Genomic DNA, 21190 nt, shown 5'->3' on the forward strand with positions numbered 1-21190 from the left:
GCTTCTGTGGCCACTACCTGCTCTCTCTCTCTCTCTGTCTTCCTCAGTTAACAGAAGACACAGGCTGGGACAGTAAACAGAGGACACAGTTCTCTTCCACAGTGGCTTTGGCAAGAACACCCCCCCCCCATTCTCATCCTGGTCCCCAGGCAAATGCTGGTTATATATGCATCCTCCAGTCTCTGGGTTTAGGCCTGGAGCCTGGCGCTTGGAACCTGGTATGTCCTGAGTGTGGGGAGTAGGGAAGGAGGGGGAATGTTGGAAAGGGATGAGTCGTCGTCGTCGTCTTCTTCTTCTCCTTCTCCTTCTCCTTCTTCTTCTTCTTCTTTCTTCTTCTTTGGTTTTTGGTTTTTCAAGACAGGCTCTCTCTCTCTGTGTAACAGCTCTGACTGTCTTGGGATTCGCTTCATTGACCAGGCCTGCCTCGAACTCACAGAGACCCGCCTTCCTCTGCCTTCTGAGTACTGAGATTAAAGGTGTGCGCCACCACCACCCCCCAGCTGACAATTCTTATTTTAGGTCTCTGTAGCTCTATTTTTTTTTCCTTTTAAAGAGGTTTACTGCGATAGTAACTCACTTGCCACAAAATGCACCCATTAAAAGTATACAGTTTAAGCCCTGCGTGGGTGGTGTACACCTGTAATCTCAGTCCTCTGGAGGTTCAGACAGACGGATTGCAAATTCCGTGCCTGCCTGAGTGATTTAGTGAGTGAGACCTTTCCAGAAAGAAGCCAGAAAGACAAGGAGTTGCAGGTCTGCACAGTTGCATAGCTCTCGCCTGTGTATAGAGTCACGCAGCTACCACCGCCACCATCACCGCCGCCACCACCACCAACGTTAAAACGTTTTCACCACCCCCGAAAGTTCCCATACCCACTAGCAGCTACTTCTCCTTTCCCTGACATTCACACCCTAGTTCCTAGTAACCACAAATGTATGCACACAGATCAGCTCCTCCTGGACATTCTTAGAAGTCGAATCATACAACATAGCATCTTGGGCAACTGTATTGCTCTCAGGACTTGGCCATGCTTGTGTGTCAGTTCTTTGTTCTCTTTTTTTGGCACAGAAATACTCTAGCGTGTTGGGTGTCCACCATTTTAGACCTCTGCGTTGGTTTCACTGCTCACTTGGGGTCTGTGATCCTGATCTGAGCGTGCACACACAAACCTTGTTGCGCAAGGCTTCCATTGTCTTGTTTCTTGGGTAGATACCCAGGAATGGACTTGCTGTGTACGCGAGTGCCATGTTTAAGGTTTTGTTTTGTCTTTTTTTTTTTTTTTTTTTTTTGAGACAGGTTTCTCTGTAGCTTTGGAGCCTGTCCTGGAACTCACAGAGATCCACCTGCCTCTGCCTCCCCAGTACTGGGATTAAAGCCGTGCGCCACCAAGCCTGACCGAGTGTCTTTTTCTCAATAACTCTCTGTCGTAGTTTTTGAGATAGTGTCTCTGAGTGAACCTGGAGCTCACTGCTTCAGTGAGGCTGGCCGGGCAGCAGACATCAGACAGCCTTCTGGCTCTGCTTCTCCAGCTCCGAGGTTGCAGGTGTGTGACGCTGTGCCTGGCTTTTTGCTGGGTGTCTAAAATCAGGTCCTCGTACATGTATAGCAAAACATTTACCAACAGAGCCAAATCCCTGGGCCCCGTTAGCTAGTCCCAGCCATCCTAGTGTGTACACATTTCGTAGTATTCTTGGATCAGTACCTGACAGGGGGACAGACGGAAGTAAGACCTGGTTTTGTTTGGCTGTGATTATTTTTGTGTCTCTTCTATCATATGTATATATGATACATTCATGTGTGTGTGTTTGCAGCACATGTCCCTACATGTGTATAGATTTGTGTATAATCTACACTCAGACTTGAAGAGTCCTTAGCTCTGTTTCTCCCTATCTGGTTGTTTATCGGAATCTGTAGGTCCCAGCTGTGTCTCTACCCCAAGGTGTTTTTTTGTGTCTACCCTCTGGCCTCAGTGCTTCAGATAGGGTGTAGATGGATCTGTGTACACACTGGCGAGGGTAGCATCTGGTCTTGCATGTTCTGTCCACTTACTCCCTCATCCCCTGGGTGTCGTTTTCCTGACTTAGGGCTTCCCGGGGCCACCTGTACTGTTCGGTATTGGGAATGTTGCCTGGGAGACCTGAAGATCCGTTCCCCTGCGTGGATATGGATTTGGGCCTCCTCCTCCTCAAGGGAGGGATGTACTGATCTGGGATACTGGGTCTTAGGTTTAGGGGGGAAGTGGTGTGAGAGCCCCCCCCCAACTTAGGAGTCATTTTTCTGAGAAGTGCCCATGCTTTAGGGAAGCGGCTTCTCCCCCCTCCCTACCAGCGCGTTCTCTGTATCTTGACCTCAGGTAACCCACACTGGGGGAAGGAGAGCCAGCTGCTTGCCTCAGCTGCACTGATCTTTGGGGTGGCACTGTGTGGACCCTTTCCCAAGCATTCTGGGTGAGAGGCCCTCCCATACTCTGGGCCCTGTCCCCATAATCCCAGCCTGGCTGTGCTATCCTGCCACCCCCAGCAATGTCTGGGCCCTGGTCCTAGGCTGGCCCTGCCAGCCAGGAATGGTGCCAGGTGTCTGCTCAGTTGGGTGCCACAGGAAAATCTCTGGCTGCCCAGGTTGGGGAGCGCCGTGGGGAATCCCATGCGCCTGCTCAGTACCCACTTACCTGCCTTTCCTCTTTCTGCAGCACCGCAGGACATGCCACCCCCCAGCCGCCTAGCTGGGGCCCTTCTGGGAGTGGCATCCTTTTTGACACCCTGAAGACCAGCTCTGGACCTTCCTACAGAAGTGTCTGCTCACAGAACTGCTTAACCAAAGGACCGACTCTTGGGACATCCCCCAGTCCACCTGGCCCCTGGCTAGGGAGGGGGCTCCAGAAGGCTGAAATTAACTCACTCACTTTGGACTGCAACTCCAGGGACAGAACGGGGTGGGGGTGGGCTGACCACCCAAACCCCCTCTGGGCCCAGGCCCCATGCCCGGAGGAGGAGAGACCGCGTGAAGCATATCACAGCTGCCTGTCAGACTGTTCGCCTGCCGTTCTGACTGTGACCGCTTGGCATGGCCAGCAATAGCAGTTCCTGCCCAACACCTGGGGGCGGGCACCTCAATGGGTACCCGGTGCCCCCCTACGCCTTCTTCTTCCCCCCTATGTTGGGTGGACTCTCCCCTCCAGGCGCCCTCAGCAGTCTCCAGCACCAGCTTCCAGTTAGTGGATACAGCACACCGTCCCCAGCCAGTAAGTCTAGGTGGGGAGGCTTGGGGGAGGGAGTGTGGAGGGGGGCAGGCCCCAGGATTGGGGTTCCTGGACACGTCTGGAGGCACAGTGAGTGACAAGGTCTTTTCTAGACTGGGGGGACATGGTGTGTATGGGTGTGGGGTTGGGGGGGGGCTTGGCGATGGTCCCACTGCTCTTAGCTTGTTTGATGTTGGGGGTGGTAGAGAAAAGATGAAACCATTTGGTTCCTTCGTACTGTTGTTGTCCCCTTTGTCCCTTGTGTCCCTGGTGCTGTGCTATTGAGGGCCTTATAAATAGCTCTGAGGAGGGATGGATGCAGAGGCTGAGGTGGATAAACAAACCTCTCAGCGTTCAGGGGAAACTGGGAGAGTGAAACCCACCTCCACCCCACCCTCCTCCAGTACTCTGAGGGAAAGGCTTCAAGAGGCAGCCCAGGGCAGCTCGGCACAGCTGGAGCCCATGCACCCCCCCCCCCCCCGCCCCGCATCTTCCCCGCCCCCGAAGGACAGGGGGGGACTCCGTGGGGGCTTTCTACCTGGACTCTGACCTTGGACACATGCACAGGCTTGGCAGGGCTTGTGTTTTCTGCCTCTACCCTCTGCCATGAGGGTCACAAGTTGGCTGGGCGAGGGTCTCGGTACCCTTCCCTAGCTGGCCAAGCCAGGTAGTGGGAGGTGGCAGTGGCTATAGCCAGCTGGCAAAGTCCAGGCTTGGGGCCTGCCAGGCCGCTTACAGTAACTCTGGCCCCCAGGGCCCAGCTGGGCTCCAGGCCAAAGCCTAGGAGGAGGGAGCTGGGCCTGGCCTGGGGCAGGAGGGGGTGGGAAGCAGCAGAGCAGGCCATGGCTGGTTGGCTGGCTGGCTGGCTGGTCAGCTGCTGACCTGGGAAACGTGTCCCACCTCTCCTGGTTGGCAGGGACCAAGCACCCTGCCTGGCACCCACTGCCCCTCCCATAGCCATTGGCAAGTTGCCTGGCACCACTGCCCTGTGTGCCTGGCTGGGCTGGGTCAGTGCCCCCTTCTTGGTGTGGGGGTAGCACTCTCTCCCCGGAGCCAGGGAGTCTCTTTGTCCCTGGGGCAGGCTCTGGCTGGGCGCCTCACTGCCCACAGCTGGCCGTCTGCCCACAGCCACCACTGCTTCCTGGATCGCCGCCTCTGGCCTCTGGCTTTGTCGCAGCCCCCTCCCTTCCAGGCCCCACCAGCCTTCAGGAAGAGATAGGCTATGCCCATGTTCCTTCCCATCTCCAATCCCTTATGCAGTGGGGCTATGGAGCAGACAGGTACCACCTCATTTCCCCCCTGCTAGTAATGCCTCAAGCCTTCACCTTTGATTTTACCTTTTCTCCCTACCTTACATAGGGGAGTCTGAGAACCCCATTCTGTTCTGGTTTTCTAGCCTGTGCTGCTGATGGGAGACCAGAGTGTTGGGGATTGGGCAAGTGCACCTATGTAAAAAACATGCCTGCAGTCTGGAGGTGGTGATGCACGCCTTTCATCCCAGCACTCTGGAGGCAGAGGCAGGTGGATCTCTGAGTTCAAGGCCAGCCTGGTCTGCAGAGCAAGTTCCAGGCTAGCTAGGGATACACAGAGACACCCTGTCTCAAAAAAACCAGAACAGATGCTCTCTGCATTTGAAGGGAGCTGGGAGAATTATACTTTCTTCCAGGGTGGAATTTTTAAGAAGCAAAGGAGTTAGGGGTCCTGCAAGCTGGTACTAGTGACCCGCTTTTCCTTTTCCATGTGCTGGTAACAAGGGGCTGGACAGACAGACTCCCTGGAGGGGCCGCAAGGGGATTTGGGATCTGACCCCTGTGAGAGATAAAGTAAATTCTCTGCCTTCCTCTGAGTGTTGCAAACACCTTCCTCTTTCTTAGAGGTGGGTGGGGAGAGCCCCCACCCTGGTAACCTACTTCCAGGGTGGGGTGCCCATATACCCGGCAAATGGCAGCCTTCTTTGGCTTTCTCCACCCAGGTTAGGCAATGCCCTTTTCCTGCCCCCTCCTCTGTGAGCTTGTGGGTTTCCCACCCCTCCCCCTCTCTAGTAAACAACAACATCTCTTCCTCCCTACTCCCCAGCCTCTGAGCACCTTCTAGGACTAGGGGCCAGAGGCCTGGCCTTGGGTCTGAGACAGCCAGGCATCCCAACCCCCTCCTGCTGTGCACTGGGTGTCTGGAAGCAGCTCAAAAGTTTTCAGCTTTAGCCTCTCCTGGGACTAGCTCAGGGGTCAGGCAGTTCCTGGAGGCGGGAAGCGGCGGCCTTTCCTTCCAGCTTGAAGCAGTGATGTCCCCGGTGACCTCCCAGGCTCCCTGCTCCAGTCCCACAATCACATAGCTGTCTAGATGGCCTCCCCTACCTGGCCCTCTTTCCAGGTTGTACCTTAGGTGTCTTGCATGAACTCTGAAGAGAACAGGTGACCTGTGGGAGGACCAAAGGCCTCTTGAGGTCACCGCAGGGAGGCTAGGTATCGCCCTGCTGCCGGTCTCCTAGGGAACCAGGGTGGAGGCCCCAGAGATAGCACTAGACTCCTGTCCCCTTTGTTGGTTGGCCCCTGAGGCCTGGTGTGTTTACTGTGGGAGGTCAGGGTTGTGTGGTTTGGGGGGTGTGGGGGTCAAGGCTGAGTATGTTGAGGAGGGGGATTAATGGCTTGTGTATACTACGTGAGAGTGTTCTAGAATTCAATGTGTTTGAAGAGAATCAAATCTGGAGCTGAAGAGGGGAATGTCAGCCTGTATGTACGCTGGGACTGTGTGTGGGGGGCGGGGGGGGCATGATTTAGGGCAGAGGTGTCCTGGTTTAAGGGCCTAAGGGGGCATGACGTTCCTTCAGCTTGTGTTTGGGAAAGGGAGCAGTATCTCTGATGTTCTTGTGTTTCCCTGCCTGAGGATAACTAAGACAATGGTCTTCTTGGGCACCCTTGGAATTCCCTGGGCTTCAGGGGTGTCAACTTAGATGGAGATCTCTTTGGCATGTTTCCTCCTCTGTACCACAGGGACATTACCAGATTCCTAAGAGGGCCAGGTTAGGCTAGCATATCTGGGGAGCACACTTGGTGTGTGCTTGGCATGTGACCCCGTAGAACGGGAGACACCTGCTGTGGGTCGGGACTTTGTCTGTACTTTAAAAATCTTCTAGACTGTTCCAGTAGAGGCACCTTGCACTCGTTGACAAAGGAGGATAGAAGATGCAAGGTGGGGCAGGAGAGATGGCTCAGTGGTTAAGAGCACTTTCCTGCTCTTCCAGAGGTCCTGAGTTCAATTCCCAGCAACCACATGGTGGCTCAGAACCATCCGTAGTGGGATCAGATTCCTCCTGGTGCACATGAAGACAGAGAGCTCGCATACCCGAATAAAGAGGTCTTAAAAAAGATGGGCGTTTACAATGCAGTAGAACTGCCCTGAAGACTGTTTCCCACCATCCAGACAGGCAGCTTTAGAGGGAGACTGTGGGGGGACGTTTTGGGGCGTGGGAAGAGTTTTGGGGCCTTAGTGCTATTGTTGAATCTTGTCAAGGTTGCTGGAGACCCCGCCTCTGACTTCTCCCAGTAGGGGGCGCAGGGAAGGCCATGTCCATTCTTGCCTCCTCCTGTGTTTTGGACTTTGGGACTGGAGAGGAAGATAAGAGGCCCAGGGAAAATCTCCATCCTGCCCTGGAAGCTGTGGATACAATCTGTTCACACCCCCGCCCAACCCCACTCTGCCCTCTTGCAGTCCAGCAAGAACATGAGTTTGCAGAACACAGCGGCCGCCGCCTCCTCCCATCCCGGGACAGATTCTGAAGGAACAGAGTGTAAAAGCCATAATTCCTATTCAGATTTTGTTGCAGTTTGGGGGGGAGGGCAGGGAAGATAGAAGCAATCAACAGAAGAATTGGAACAGGAACCTGAGAGGCGGCTACAGATTTTCCTTCCACGTGTTGGCTGGATACTTGTTTAGATATGGGGCTGTTGTCCCCCTCCTCCTCCCTGTCTTCTCAGTGCCCAGGCCTCGGAAGGCAGAGGTGGCGAGCTCTTCTCCTCATCCCCCATTCTGCTGTTCCCCCAGCTTCTCTCCACTCTTTGCAGCACAGTAAGAACCACAGCCTCGGTCAGGGACAGGGCACTGCCTAGCTATGCCCTTCTTGGGGTACAGAGTGCAGTCAGCCAAAAGTCCTTCCACACAGGGTTTTCATTGAAAGTGGGGCACCCCACTCTTTATCTGCCAGGAGGGAGATGTACAGGCTATCTTAGGGTAGGATCCCAGCATGGATTGGGAGAGGGGACCCAGGGAAGGAAGCCTGTCTTCCTCTCTTCCTCTTAGGCCAGTCAGGGCCTCGGGCATCATATCCACCTCTTGCCAACCTCTTGCCAAGCGGTGTGTGCCATGGGGGCTGTGCCAGTGCAGCCCAGGGCTGCCTTTGGATGTGTGTTTGGGACTGTAGCATCCGTATGTGTGTGTGTTTGGGACTGTGGCATCTTCATGTTGTATGTGTTGGGGAGGGGGCAATAGAATCAGTCAGTAAAAAGAGGAAATGAGAACCTTTTCCAGATAATTAATGTTGGGGGACAGTGCCTTCTTTTATAGTCAGGATAGTCTGGGGGGGCGTCCCTTAGCCCTGGTAGCATTAGGAATCCGGGTCCTCCCCTGCACAGCTGAACCCCAAGCTGCTGAACATGTCAGCCATCCCGAAGGCTCATGCTGCTCCCCTACTTGCTCGCGGACAGAAGTCTTTCTAATGAGCAACCTTGGGCAGGTCACTCAACCTTTCTCTGAATCTTTTTGCCCTTCCGATCTGCCTCTGGCAGGCTGCTTGCTGCGAGGCCACGGTGACCTGCTTGCTGGGTATGGCCTCTAATAGCTTCAAGTACCTTGAAGAGCAGTGAGGACAAGGGGCGGGGTGGAGCTGGGTATTGTCTTGGAGGTGGATGCCCTGTATTAGGACCCGATGTCTGATCTGGCACTGGGCCTTATGTTCTCCTATTCGTCGTCCCTTCCAGATGAGGGAGGGCAGAGGAGGCAGCCCTTCTCGGCCCAGGCCAGGGCTGGAGGTGGTGGTAGTGAAGATTCAGCCCACACCTGCCAAGGGCTTGCTCAGCACAAAGTCCCGGGGAAGCTGGGATGGGACCTGAGGCTGAGCAGCGCAGCAATGAGGCCACAGTCTGCAGGCAGCTACCACCCAGCATCCCAGCCCCTGCTGCCGGCCAGGGCCTTCCCTCCTTCGCTCTTGCTCCTTTCACAGCCTCAGGACACTGTGTTCCTCCTTGACCTGCTTCTCGACCTCGTGGCTGCCAGAGCAGGCATCTCACCCCAGCTTTTCTGTCTAGCTTCGGAAATCCTGTTCATCCTTCAAGGGGCATTTTTTTTTTTTTTTAAAAGCTGGGGATCTTGAATGTGGCCACTTCCCAAAATCCATCTCAGATGTCCCCTCCTCATCACATTCTTCTCCCTCCTTTGAATGCCCATGGCGCTCTCTCTCTCTCTTAGAGCACTCATCTCTCTACCATGAAGTTACTTCCCTCTGGTTTCTATACTGGGTGCCAGCTCTTTGAGTGATCATGAGGGACAGTGTCCGGTCCCTTAGCACCGTGCAGCTGTGAGGAGAGTGTCTACCCACATCACTGTGCCAGGCGCCACATCAGTGAACAGAAAATATGGGGGGCATCCATGCCAACACCTCACACCGACCTTGGACCCCAGCACTCCATTGGCAAGCCCCTGCCCTCTCTTGGGAGTCCTGCAGCCTTCTGCCCTGCAGCAGGTCTGGAATCTTGGTGGTGCAGGTGCGCATCAGAGCTGGGTGTGGTGGAGGGGCCCTAATCCCAGTACTTAATAGGCTGAAACGGGAATGGGTGGAGCTACAGGCCAGCTCCCATTACATAGGGAGGCCTTGTTTCCCCTATAAAAACCTGAAAACTGCATACCAGATATGACTTCCAGCTCCTCCACATCGATTCTACTTTCCACATTTCTTGTGAGGACCAGGGAGGCGGCTGAGTAGGTAAAGGCGCTTACCACCAATCTGTGATCCTGGGGACCCACACGGTGAAAGAAAGCCAATTTCTGAAAGTTCTCTCTCTCTTTCTTCTCTCTCTCTCAGAAAGACATGACTTTATGTGTCTGGGTATTTTGTATTCGTGCATGTCTGTCCACCGTGTATGTGCCTGGTGCCTACAGAGGACAGGAATGGTTTTATTTTATTTATTTATTTATTTATTTATTTATTTATTTATTTATTTATTATGTATCCAATATTCTGTCTGTGTCTATGTCTGCAGGCCAGAAGAGGGCACCAGACCCCATTACGGATGGTTGTGAGCCACCATGTGGGTGCTGGGAATTGAACTCAGGACCTTTGGAAGAGCAGGCAATGCTCTTAACCTCTGAGCCATCTCTCCAGCCCCTAGGGATGGTTTTAGATCACCTACAACTGGAATTGGAAATCATTGTGAGCCACCATGTGGGTGCTGGGAATGGAACCAGGGTCCTCTGGAAGAATAGCCACTAATTTTAACTGCTGAGCCATTTTTCCTGCATGCCCCCTCACACACACACACACACACACACACACACACACACCTCTTTTTGGGTCACACTGTATATAGCTGGCTGGCCCTGGAATTTACAGAGATCCATCAGCATCTACCTCCTATGTGCTGGGATTAAAGGTATACACCGCTGTACACCCCTGAAAGTTGTCTTCTGACACCCATACACACACTGTAGTATACACACACATAGCACACCCATACACACACTGTAGTATACACACACACAGCACACCCATATACACACTGTAGTATACACACACATAGTACACCTATACACGCTGTAGTATACACACACAGCACATCCATACACACACTGTAGTATACACACACACAGCACACCTATACACACACTGTAGTATACACACACACAGCACACCCATACACACACTGTAGTATACACACACACAGTATACCCATACACACACTGTAGTATACACACACACAGCACACCCATACACACACTGTAGTATATACACACACAGCACACCCATACATACACTGTAGTATACACACACAGTACACCCATACACACGCTGCAGTATACACACACACAGAGCACACCCATACACACACTGTAGTATACACACACACAGCACACCCATATACACACTGTAGTATACACACACATAGTACACCTATACACGCTGTAGTATACACACACAGCACATCCATACACACACTGTAGTATACACACACACAGCACACCCATACACACACTGTAGTATACACACACACAGTACACCCGTACACACACTGTAGTATACACACACACAGCACACCCATACACACACTGTAGTATACACACACACAGCACACCCATACACACACTGTAGTATACACACACACAGCACACCCATACACACTGTAGTATACACACACAGCACATCCATACACACGCTGTAGTATACACACACACAGCACACCCATACACATGCTGTAGTATACACACACATAGTACACCCATACACACTGTAGTATACACACACAGCACATCCATACACACACTGTAGTATACACACACACAGCACACCCATACACACACTGTAGTATACATATACACATATACACCCATACACACTGTAGTATACACACACAGCACATCCATACACACACTGTAGTATACACACACACAGCACACCTATACACACACTGTAGTATACACACACATAGTACACCTATACATGCTGTAGTATACACACACAGCACACCCAAACACACACTGTAGTATACATATACACATAGTACACCCATACACACACTGTAGTATACACACACACAGTACACCCATACACACACTGTAGTATACACACACAGTACACCCATACACACACTGTAGTATACACACACAGCACACCCACACACTGTAGTATACATACACACAGTACACCCATACACACACTGTAGTATACATACAAACACAGTACACTCATACACACACTGTAGTATACACATACACAGTACACCCATACACACTGTAGTATACACACACAGCACACCCATACACACTGTAGTGTACACACACAGTAAAGGGGATCATATTTGAAGATATCTGTGAGCCCACCATTCTCTATTACCACTGCTACTTAGGCTAAGCCAACCTTGTCTGCTTTCTGGGTTACCATAGTGACTTCTAACTACATGTTCTTTTAGTTTTTGTTTTTGTTTTTTTTTTTTTTTTTTTGGTTTTTCGAGACAAGGTTTCTCTGTGGTTTTGGAGCCTGTCCTGGAACTAGCTCTTGTAGACCAGGCTGGTCTCGAACTCACAGAGATCTGCCTGCCTCTGCCTCCCGAGTGCTGGGATTAAAGGCGTGCGCCACCACCGCCCGGCTAGTTTTTGTTTTTTAAATCTTGTTTGGGTTTTCTGTGTAGTCCTGGCTGTCCTGGGTCTGTAGACAAGGCTGGCCTTGAACTCAGAGATCCACCTGCCTCTCCCCTCCAGAGTGCTGGGATCAAAGGCCTTCGCCACCACGGCTGACCTCTAGCTATACACTCTTGCTGTCTTGTAACTCAGTCTTCATCCTGGAAAGGTCTTTTTACACTGCAGTGGACTCTTGTCTAATTTCTTTAGAGCCTTCCTAGGGCCTCCCTTGTAAGCCTTAGGCTTACCTGCCCATCTGGTCTGAGCTGGCCTTAGTCTACTCTCCGGCCTGGTTCTGTGTACCCTCTCCTCTGGGATTTTTTTTTTTTTTTTTTGGTTTTTCGAGACAGGGTTTCTCTGTGGTTTTGGAGCCTGTCCTGGAACTAGCTCTTGTAGACCAGGCTGGTCTCGAACTCACAGAGATCCGCCTGCCTCTGCCTCCCGAGTGCTGGGATTAAAGGCGTGCGCCACCACCGCCCGGCTCCTCAGGGATTTTATCAGCCATCCTTTCTGGTCCTTTTCTCAGAGGATAGTGTGAACTCACCAGTATCTGTGGCCTTGGCACAGCCACCACCCTCACTTGCCCTCTTTGCTCCACTCTGGACTTCAGCCTTCTTTAGGTCTCTGCCTCGAGTTCTTCCCTGACCCTTGAACTTAATTGCCCCTCAGAACACACTATGTTTGTGTCATAATAGCATTTATCGGTTTGCAGTGTGGATATATAAACGTGTGGTGATGTAATTTCTTGCCTATTTTCTGTCACTTCATAAAGTCACCAGGACAGTCATGTACAAGGCGCTCAGAAAATACAATTTTGAGTTGGCCTGGTTTGGTGGGGGCATGAGCTTTAGTGGCATAGTTCCCTCTTTCCTTTTGTGTTGGAGGACCAACCTTCTCTGGCTGAGACCTCCATTCATAAAGCCTCCCCTCTTCCCACAGTTAGGATTAGGGATCGAACCCAGGGCTTGGGGCATGCCAGGCAAACATGCTGTCACTGAGCTACCCCTCCAGTGTTCTTTATATCTGACAGGGTCTCATGTATCTAAGGCTGGCCTCAAACTTGCTACAAGTAACCAAAGATGACCCTAGAAGTCTTTTAAGAGACAGGGTCTCACTGTGTAGCTGACTGTCCTGGAACTCCTCGGACTCAGAGATCTGCCTGCTTCTGCCTCCCAAGTGCCGGGATTACGGTTAGGGTTGCGGGTTGGGGTTATAGCTGCTCTTGGTTCTACCTGCGCAGTGTTGTGTTTATAGCATGTATGCAAATGTGCCTTTATCAGCTCGGCTACATGGCCAGCTGAGTTCTTTCATTTATTTTTTTTTTAACTCTTTAAAAATTTGAGATACCATTTCACTGTGTGGTTTCGCAGGATGTTGATCCACTCTGTAGGTAGCCCAGGCTGGCCTTGAATCTGTTACCCTCTTTCCTCTGTCTGTAGCTTGTACCTCCAGAACTGTCTGTATATTTTCTTTTCTTTTTTTTTTAAAGATTTATTTATTTATTATGCATACAATGTTCTGTTAACATATATACACCAGAAGAGGCACCAGATCTCATTATAGATGGTTGTGAGCCACTATGTGGTTGCTGGGAATTGAACTCAGGACCTCTGGAAGAGCAGCCAGTGCTCTTAACCTCTGAGCCATCTCTCCAGCCCCTGTCTGTATATTTTCTTGGCGTTGTAAGCATCAAATGGCGCCATACTTGAAGAACCTGGCTTTGAGCTGGAAGACAGCTTATCTGTTAAAGTCCTTGCTGTGCAAGCATGAGGAGGACCTCTGGGCATCACGTGTGGAAAAAACCTGGCTTCTAGATTAACCTGTGTATTCTTATCCCTTCTTTTAAGAGAGCAGGATCACAGGATACCCTATTCTTACCTGGGTATCCCTTCTTTCTAGGGACCTACCTAACCTTGGCGTTTCTTCACAGACCTCCTAGGAAGGAAGTGGGCAGCTGGAAGGAACCAGTCTCTCCTTTTATCTGTCCTGGGCTGGCCCATCCCAGTTCCCGGGCTGGGAGACACCCTGGGCGGAGCTTTGCTCGCCGGAAGCACGCAGAGTGTAGGAGGAGAGCTCCCCGCTAGTGTTTGTGCTAACAGCTCAGATCTGCCGCGTCGGATTCCGGCGGGCGAGCCGGCAGCCGGAGTCTCACATGATGTCACAGACAGTGACACAAGCTGGGTGTCTCATTCCGACACAGCGCCCGAGCTGCACAATGTCATACCCGGGACACCCAGCATGCCGCATTGGTGGTTCTAATGCTGCACTACCTGCATCTGGGCTCTGTGCCCATTGCCCGCGTGTTCGGAGTTTGGGGCCGGACCGAGCGGAGAATGGGGCCGGTGGGCGAGCCTCGAGGGCGGGTTGGCGAGCGGGTGATGTCACGGGCCGCGGTGGGTGGGTCACCAGGAGGTGAGGCGCCGCCAGGCGAGTTCAGCGAGAGTTCAGCCGCATTGCATTAGGCAAATGAAGCCGGGGCTGGGTGAGGGGTGTGTTTTTAGGGGGAGGACACCGGGACCACCCCACCTCCCCGCCTCAACATCTCCGGGCCCGGGATTGACCAAAAGTACTAGGGAGGCTGAGAGCCGGAACTGGGATGGAGAGGATTCCCTCCACTCTTCCGTCCTGCCTCCTGGTGCACACCGCTCTGCATACCCAGCCTAGCCCTGTGCTCGGCGCATTTCCCGCCTCTGCTTCCACTCCGAGGCTCTCCCACTCGCGGTCCACATGCTGCCTTCTGGCTCTCGCTTCATCTCGTTCTCTGCAGCCCGACCGGCCAGGAAAGGGTTAAGCCAGGGGCGGCGCCTGGCCAGGGCGGGGCGAGGGGCTGGGATCCCAGAGAGGGGGCGCGCGGGCTGGGGGGGCGGCGGCGTGCACACCGGAGACCCAGCGAGCGGCCCGCCGCCGGGCCGGCGGAGGCGGGGCCGCACGGGGTTCCCCTACCCGTACCCGGAATCTCAGCCGCGGAGAAGCCCGGGAGCTCTGGCCGGCAGAAGGAAGTGCTCGGTGACCCCCGTCTCCGCCCCGATCCCGCCCCAGGCCAGCGGACTTGGGGAACCACTGGACTCTGCCTGGGACACCGGAGCCTCCAGTTCTCGGGCCGCCGGGCGTTCCCTGCAAGCGAGCGCCGAGGGACCTCCTCCCAACCCGCGCAACTTCCCGCTTTTCACCTGGGACCGGCGGAGCGACCTGCGGACTTAGGCGAGGGCAATTCTGGGCAGGGCGCCCCACAGCGGGGCCGCCCGTTGGGGCGAGGGGACTTGTCCCTTTGCCCCCCAGCCGCTTGGCGGGGATGGCGCCTCCGGCTGAGTGAGGGGAGCCGCGTGCAGGACTTCCCCTCCTGGACCTCCGGCCTTCGTGGGGCAAGATGTACGAGAGTGTGGAAGTCGGGGGGCTCGCCCCCGCCCCTAACCCCTTCCTAGTGGTGGACTTCTATAACCAGAACCGGGCCTGTTTGCTCCCGGAGAAGGGGCTCCCTGCCCCGGGTCCCTACTCCACCCCGCTCCGGACTCCGCTTTGGAATGGCTCAAACCACTGTACGTACCGGCCTCCACAGTGCTACCGTAGGAGCTGGGATGGGGGTGGCGGTGGGGACCTCTCTACCCCTCACTTTCTTTCCGTCTGTTTCGCTGTAAGTCGGCTGTTCTAGCTGGACAGTTGCCCTCCACCCAGTGACCCTGGCGCGCTACCATGGTGTATAGCTCAGTAACTTTGAGTATTCCTTCTCCCGGAGACATGAAATTCCAGCTTCTGGCCCCCCATTTACTTCTTCTTGGTTAGGAATCCATAGTTGCACAGCCTGCTGGAGGGTGGGTTAAAGGTCCTGGCTGTGGGCTTCTCTGTTCTGAAGAGGAGGTGCCACCTCCCCAGATCCCACCCCTGTCAAAGCCTAGGGAGATGTCTCTCCCGTGCGCGGCAACTGATGCCCCCAGCCCCTGCTTTTGACTCGCCGGTGGTAGGGGACTGATTGCTCCCTGTCCTTGGTGTTGATAGTGGGGTGTGGCGGAAAGGGACTTCACCAGACAGTTGCTGTCCTGGCTACCCCTTACAATTTGAGAGGCAACTAGTCCATCTTGGGGGAAGGTCTGGCCCTAGGCACCTGGCTGGCGGGGCGCACTTTCATGCTGGGAACGGGAAAAGAAACGAGTGAAGAATCCTCTTTAATTTTCATCCCGGTTGTTCTCTAGGAAATACTCGGTTTTTAAGGGCGGGGTGGAGGGGTTCTCTGGCAGCGAGACTGTGTCTCCACTACTCTTGGGTCCTTTTGTTACCCTGTCTAGGGAAATAGGGCCAGGCTTTGTGCTGTTAAGAGGGACGACCGCTGCAAACCTTGATGTCCTGGCAGCTGAGCACCCTCGCCAGTCTGGTTCAATTGGGTTCAGGCTCTGCTGTAAGGGGAGGTTCTTTTCCCACCCAGGACCTGTGCGCATGCCCCAGGGTGCACACCTGGGCATGTTTATGCCCGGCAGTGAGTAGTATGTTTTAGACGGTGGGGAGCTAGTGCTAAGGTGTTGTTAGGTGGCTCAGGTTTCATCTTCCACTCTGCTGTGGGATCGGCTCTTCCCAGGAGGCTCCCCCATCTTCCCATACCTGCTGACGCCTTTCTGCCTGCCAGGGAGCAAGGAAGATTGGGTCTCTTAAGGACTACCACAGGTCTTCTCAACCCGTGGGTCGTGACCCCTTGGAGGGCGGGGGTGTTGAAGGGCCCTTTCACGAGGATCATATATCAGATATCATTTACATTACGATTCATAACAGTTGCAAAATTACAATTACGAAGTAGCAGCGAAAATAACTTTTATGGTTGGGTGGAGGTCAGCACAAGGAATTGTATTAAAGGGTTGTGAGTTAGGGAGGGTGAGAACCACTGGCCTAGCATATTGGGGAAGGCTGGAGTAGAAAAGGATTTGCCCACCCACAACCCTTCTTGCATAGGAAGGGAGACCCGAGGAGGACAGCCCACCCCTGCCCTTTCGGAGACACTCCTTGGGCCTTTCCTATTGTCCTGCCCCCTGACCTTTGCCTCCAAGGCACATCAGCTGTTGGGTTTTAGACCAGGAGGGGTGGGTGATCACTGACTTTGGGGAAAAAGAGGTGGGAAATAGCATCCCCTTATCCCAGCTCTGTAAGGAGTCACCCCTGGGGTCGCGATAATTGGGCTGAGCCCCAGGCTCTCCTCTCTGACTGCCTTCTCCATTGCACTGGGGGAAGGTGGGACCTCAGCCCCTGGGGTCTCTTCCCCAAGTCCTCTCTCTAGGACAGCTGAGCTCTTCTTGGCTCGGAACTTGAGGGAGGAGGCAAGTAGAGAGACAGCCCATTCAGGGAGCCTCCCCCACCCTCCTTTCTCCAACCACTGAACTTGGGGAAGTGGAGTCCTGTCTGCACACAGAACCTGCTGTGGGATAACGGTGGTGGTCTGAGTAGAACAGTATTGTCTATGTTCAGCCTTCTCCCCTCATGGAGGCTGTTCTGGGGTACGTCCTGGTGACCACTGGACCTGTGTCACCACCTTGGAAAGAGCCTGTTGGTGTATGGAGACTAGTGCCCAGAGTCACCTCTAGATGTCTTGGAGAATCCTACCGCCTGGCCTGTACCAGCGGAGGGAAGTGAGCAGGTTGGCTGTGGGTGGGGACCTGATGGGTATGGCGAGGCCTTGGGGGACTCTGCTTCCCTCCCACAGCCCCCATTTCAGTACACTAGAGGACAAGGGGTGCACAGGATGTGGCTCCCCATCTGTCCCCCACCAGACTCTGCAGCTCACGCCTCCGCCCGCTTCCAGACGTCCAAGAATGTGAAGCACGTGGATGCCCGTAGTGGTGGTGGGGGGGATGGGAGAGATGCTTATCATGACCGGTGGCTAAGTTCGGGCCTTGCGTTGAGCTTTCTGGCGATGCTGCACCCAGAACTGCCCTCGCCCTCTCTCCATGAGGAGAAAAGGCAACACGGAGGGCTCCGCGCCCCATCCCCATCTTTCCCGAGGGGCTATAAAGGGAACTGCAAAGGGCGCCAGCTGGATTGGGAGGGGAGCCGCTGGCCAGGGGCCTAGCTGATTTCCTGCTGATCTCCTTCAGGAAACTGGCCCCTTGCTCGAGCCTGCGAACGGCTTTGGGGCGTGGGGACCTGCGCCTTGTGTACGCCCGCTCAGGAGGGGAGCGGGGGAGGGGCGCCCTGGCAGCGGCGGTGAGAGGGGACGCCGGGCTTCCTGGGCCGTTTCCAGCCCTTGGCTGCTCGCTGGAACTTTGAGCTGAGGTCTGGTCCTTCTCCAGCCCCAGCCTTGCTGCAGGAAGTGGAGAGATTTGTGGGCTGGGGCCTCAAGGGAGGGTGGCTGATGGGTGGGGCCAGGCCAGGGTACTCCCTCCCAGCACACACACACTCACCTGCTCACCGCTACACTGTAACTTTGTCTTAGCAGAGACTGAGAAGACCTACACACTTCTGGCTTGGTCTTGACACGAGCCTCCCTAGGCTGCAGACTGAAGGTCTGGAGAGGTGGGAGACCCTGCCTTGAGGATTTGAGTTAAAACCTCAGAGGTTGAGTTACCTGGGTGACAGGTGAAGTGGGGTGCAGACAAAGCTAGAGCTTCAGAGGTAGCCCGCCAGCCAGCTGCCTGGGGTGGCTTGAAAAGAGGCCTCACCCAGCCCTGACCCCCTCCGAGGGCCATGCCCACTCTCTCACCGAAAACTGTTTTAAAAAGCCCAGCTCTTCAATCCCCATAAACAACTCTCTGGACTTTGCCTTAACTCTAGGTTTCTCTGAGCCTTTGCCCCTCTGGTCGGTCCTTGGCCTTTTGCTCTTCATCCTGGTTCTCCCCTCCCTCAGTGCCATACCTGCCATGCCTCCTGCCCTCCCTCAGCCCTGAAACCCAGGATCTCCTTCAGTCCTCCTTTCCCTCCAATTTGGCTCAGTCTGGAGGTTGGGGGGGCAGGTCAATGCCTTCTTCCTGTGCTTGTTGGAATGCTGACCAGGATTGGAGGCCAGGCTCCCCGCTTGTCCTTGATGCCCCCCTAAGTCTGGATTGTCTATTGTTACTGCTTTTACGTCTTGGAAAAAGTTAGCACGACAAAGGGTTCCTTTGTCACTCGCCCCTTTGCCTCCTGGCCTCACCCAGGCCCCCCAACCCCGCCCCCCAGCAGCTGTTCTCAGGCCTCCCTGCCTGTTTGATTTGCTTGTCAGGCCTCCTGAGAAGGAAGTGGGGTGAGAAGGCAGGGCATTCTGTGTAGGTATGAGGAGCGGATTGCTGCAGGTCAACCCACACCTCACGGGGTTGTAGACAGAAAAGTCCTCCTTCAGGATGGTCTCTGGTTAGGGAAGGGGACATGGGTTACAGCCATGCTGGTTGGCTAGGCTGGTGTCCAGGCCCAAGCAGGAGCCAGGAGAAGCCCTGCCAAGGCCATTGGCACAGTTCCCTGGTGTGTTTGCAGGTAGCGAGGGTGGTAGTATGCAGCCAGGCTCCAGTGTCCCCAAGTGTCCTGACTCTGTAGCCACAGGAGTCTCGGACAACGTGACAGACACAAGCTGTTAGGTGCTTAGGCACGGGAACCCTGTCCGTCTCTCCATGCACTTGGTGGAGTATGGACGGAACTAGATGGGAGGGAAGCGGATTCCCACCCATCCTTGCCTCCGTAGAAATGGAGGGGGACAAGGGAGGATGCTGGAGGGCCCTCTGGGAATCTGGGATGGTCTCTGCTATAGTTATCTGTCATCTTGTATCCCCAGAAGCCCAGGCTCTGGGCACAGCCAACTCACCCAAGTAGCCATGTTCTGTCTGGGGTGGTGGGCAGAGAGCCAGGCACAGAGCTTTTGCTTGGGTGGACTGCCCCTGCTGGCTAGGTCACCCCCTCCTGGCTGCCCTCTTGGAGCTGAATAACAGCGGAGGGGGTAGTAACCCGGACGTAGTCTTTAGACAGACAGACAGAGCATTGATGGGAACAGACCCCTTTTGTCTTCCCCACAGACTTGGGCATCCAGAGTGATGGGCTTCTAGGAGCTGTGGGGGCTCTTCTGTCTGCAGGAGGTCCGTCCCCCCTTCTATCTCAGGGCGTGCTCTCCTGTCTCGCCCCAACATCTGATTCTTCCTGTGTGCTGCTTCGGACCCCACCTTAGCCAGGGGATTGTTTGGGTGGGGGAGGGGCTCTGACTGCTGTTGGAGGGGGTGGAGGAGGGAGAGCGGAAGCAGAAGGGGCCAGGGAGTGGCCGGCTTTGAATATCCTGTTGACCCCTGCTTCCTCGGCTTTTAGTCTCTGTCCTTCCCTCCCTCTTCATTAAGCTTTAACTCCTTCTGAACTTGGGGGAGCCCTGCCTAAGGTGCTATTTGTATTAGGGCTTCGAAACCAAGCTCACTCCCCTCACCTTCCAATTATAGCTCTGTGTGTGTGTGTGTGTGTGTGTGTGTGAGAGAGAGAGAGAGAGAGAGAGAGAGAGAGAGAGAGAGAGAGAGCTGGAATTGAAGGTGGGTCCTAGGAATCATGGGGACATAGGAATCATGGGGGGTCTGGATATTTAACTGTCCTTCCCCTGGCTACAGAGACCATCACTGTGTAGGCTTTGAATGTTGCCCTCAGTGTCCAGGCCAGGGTTACTGGGGCAGGGCGGACAGGGTGCTGAGGGTAGTGGCCCGGGTCTCTAACTCTTCCTCCTTCTCTCCTAGCCATCGAGACCCAGAGCAGCAGTTCGGAAGAGATAGTGCCCAGCCCCCCCTCGCCACCACCTCTGCCCCGCATCTACAAGCCCTGCTTCGTCTGTCAGGACAAGTCATCGGGCTACCACTATGGGGTCAGCGCCTGTGAGGGCTGCAAGGTGAGCGAGGGCCTCGTGGAAGACAGTTTTGAGTAGACACACCTGATGCCCCCCTCTGTTGTGGCCTCAGCGAGCAGTTGGCAGGGTTGTTACCGAAGCCGCCCGCTTTTGCTTCTTCAGCAACTGTGGAGAAGGAGGATGTCTACCGCAGGGCCTCCGCCATAAATGAGCAGTGGTTCCCTCATGCCAGAAGCCCCCTCCTGCCATGCTCTCCTTGTCTCTATCCTCCGGCTGGCAGGGTATACACTGGCCCTGCCACTGTTGCCCAGGTTGCCATGGTGAGCTGGCTGCTGCCTGACTCTTGGCTGGGGACCCAGGAGGCCTGCCCCCAGTGGCCTTGCCTGAAGCTGTTCATGGCATCCTTGCAGAAGACAGCTAGTAGCAGACACCCGGCCTTGGCTCCCTTCAGGTGTCCAGGCTGTGGGCTCCCTAGTGGCCGCTGGGTTTCCTGCTTTCTTATGGGCTGGTCTCTAAGCACGTGTGTAGCTGAACGTTCCTGGCCACTCTGGTCCCAGACATCTTCCCTACCAACCAGCAGGGCCTCTGCTCCGGTTTCTTCCTTCAAAGATAAGGGCCTAGAAGCTGGGCGGTGGTGGCGCACACTTTTAATCCCAGCACTCGGGAGGCTGAGGCAGGCGGATCTCTGTGCGTTTGGGGCCAGCCTGGTCTACAAGAGCTAGTTCCAGGACAGGCTCCAAAGCTACAGAGAAACCCTGTCTCGAAACACACACACACACAAAAAAAAAAAAAAAACAAACAAACCAAAAAAGGG

At 54.4% G+C, this 21190-nt stretch overlaps 1 protein-coding gene across 5 annotated transcripts in view; it reads left to right on the forward strand.

The window, feature by feature from the left end:
• Nucleotides 1–21190, forward strand: part of Rara (retinoic acid receptor alpha) — a 47617-nt gene that overhangs the window by 18812 nt on the left and 7615 nt on the right. For 2 of the 5 annotated variants that reach the window (XM_057775607.1, XM_057775606.1), the window contains exons 2-3: nucleotides 2691–3242; nucleotides 20270–20418. In XM_057775607.1, coding sequence (XP_057631590.1) covers nucleotides 3065–3242; nucleotides 20270–20418 — 327 coding nt within the window. In that variant the 5' untranslated portion in view covers nucleotides 2691–3064. Of the gene's footprint in view, nucleotides 1–2690; nucleotides 3243–14501; nucleotides 15158–20269; nucleotides 20419–21190 lie in introns of those variants that run through there. The other 3 variants (XM_057775610.1, XM_057775609.1, XM_057775608.1) reach the window with 2 other exon arrangements.

The sequence above is a fragment of the Chionomys nivalis genome, chromosome 7, assembly GCF_950005125.1.
Source record: "Chionomys nivalis chromosome 7, mChiNiv1.1, whole genome shotgun sequence".
In the NCBI taxonomy this organism is placed as follows: domain Eukaryota; kingdom Metazoa; phylum Chordata; class Mammalia; order Rodentia; family Cricetidae; genus Chionomys; species Chionomys nivalis.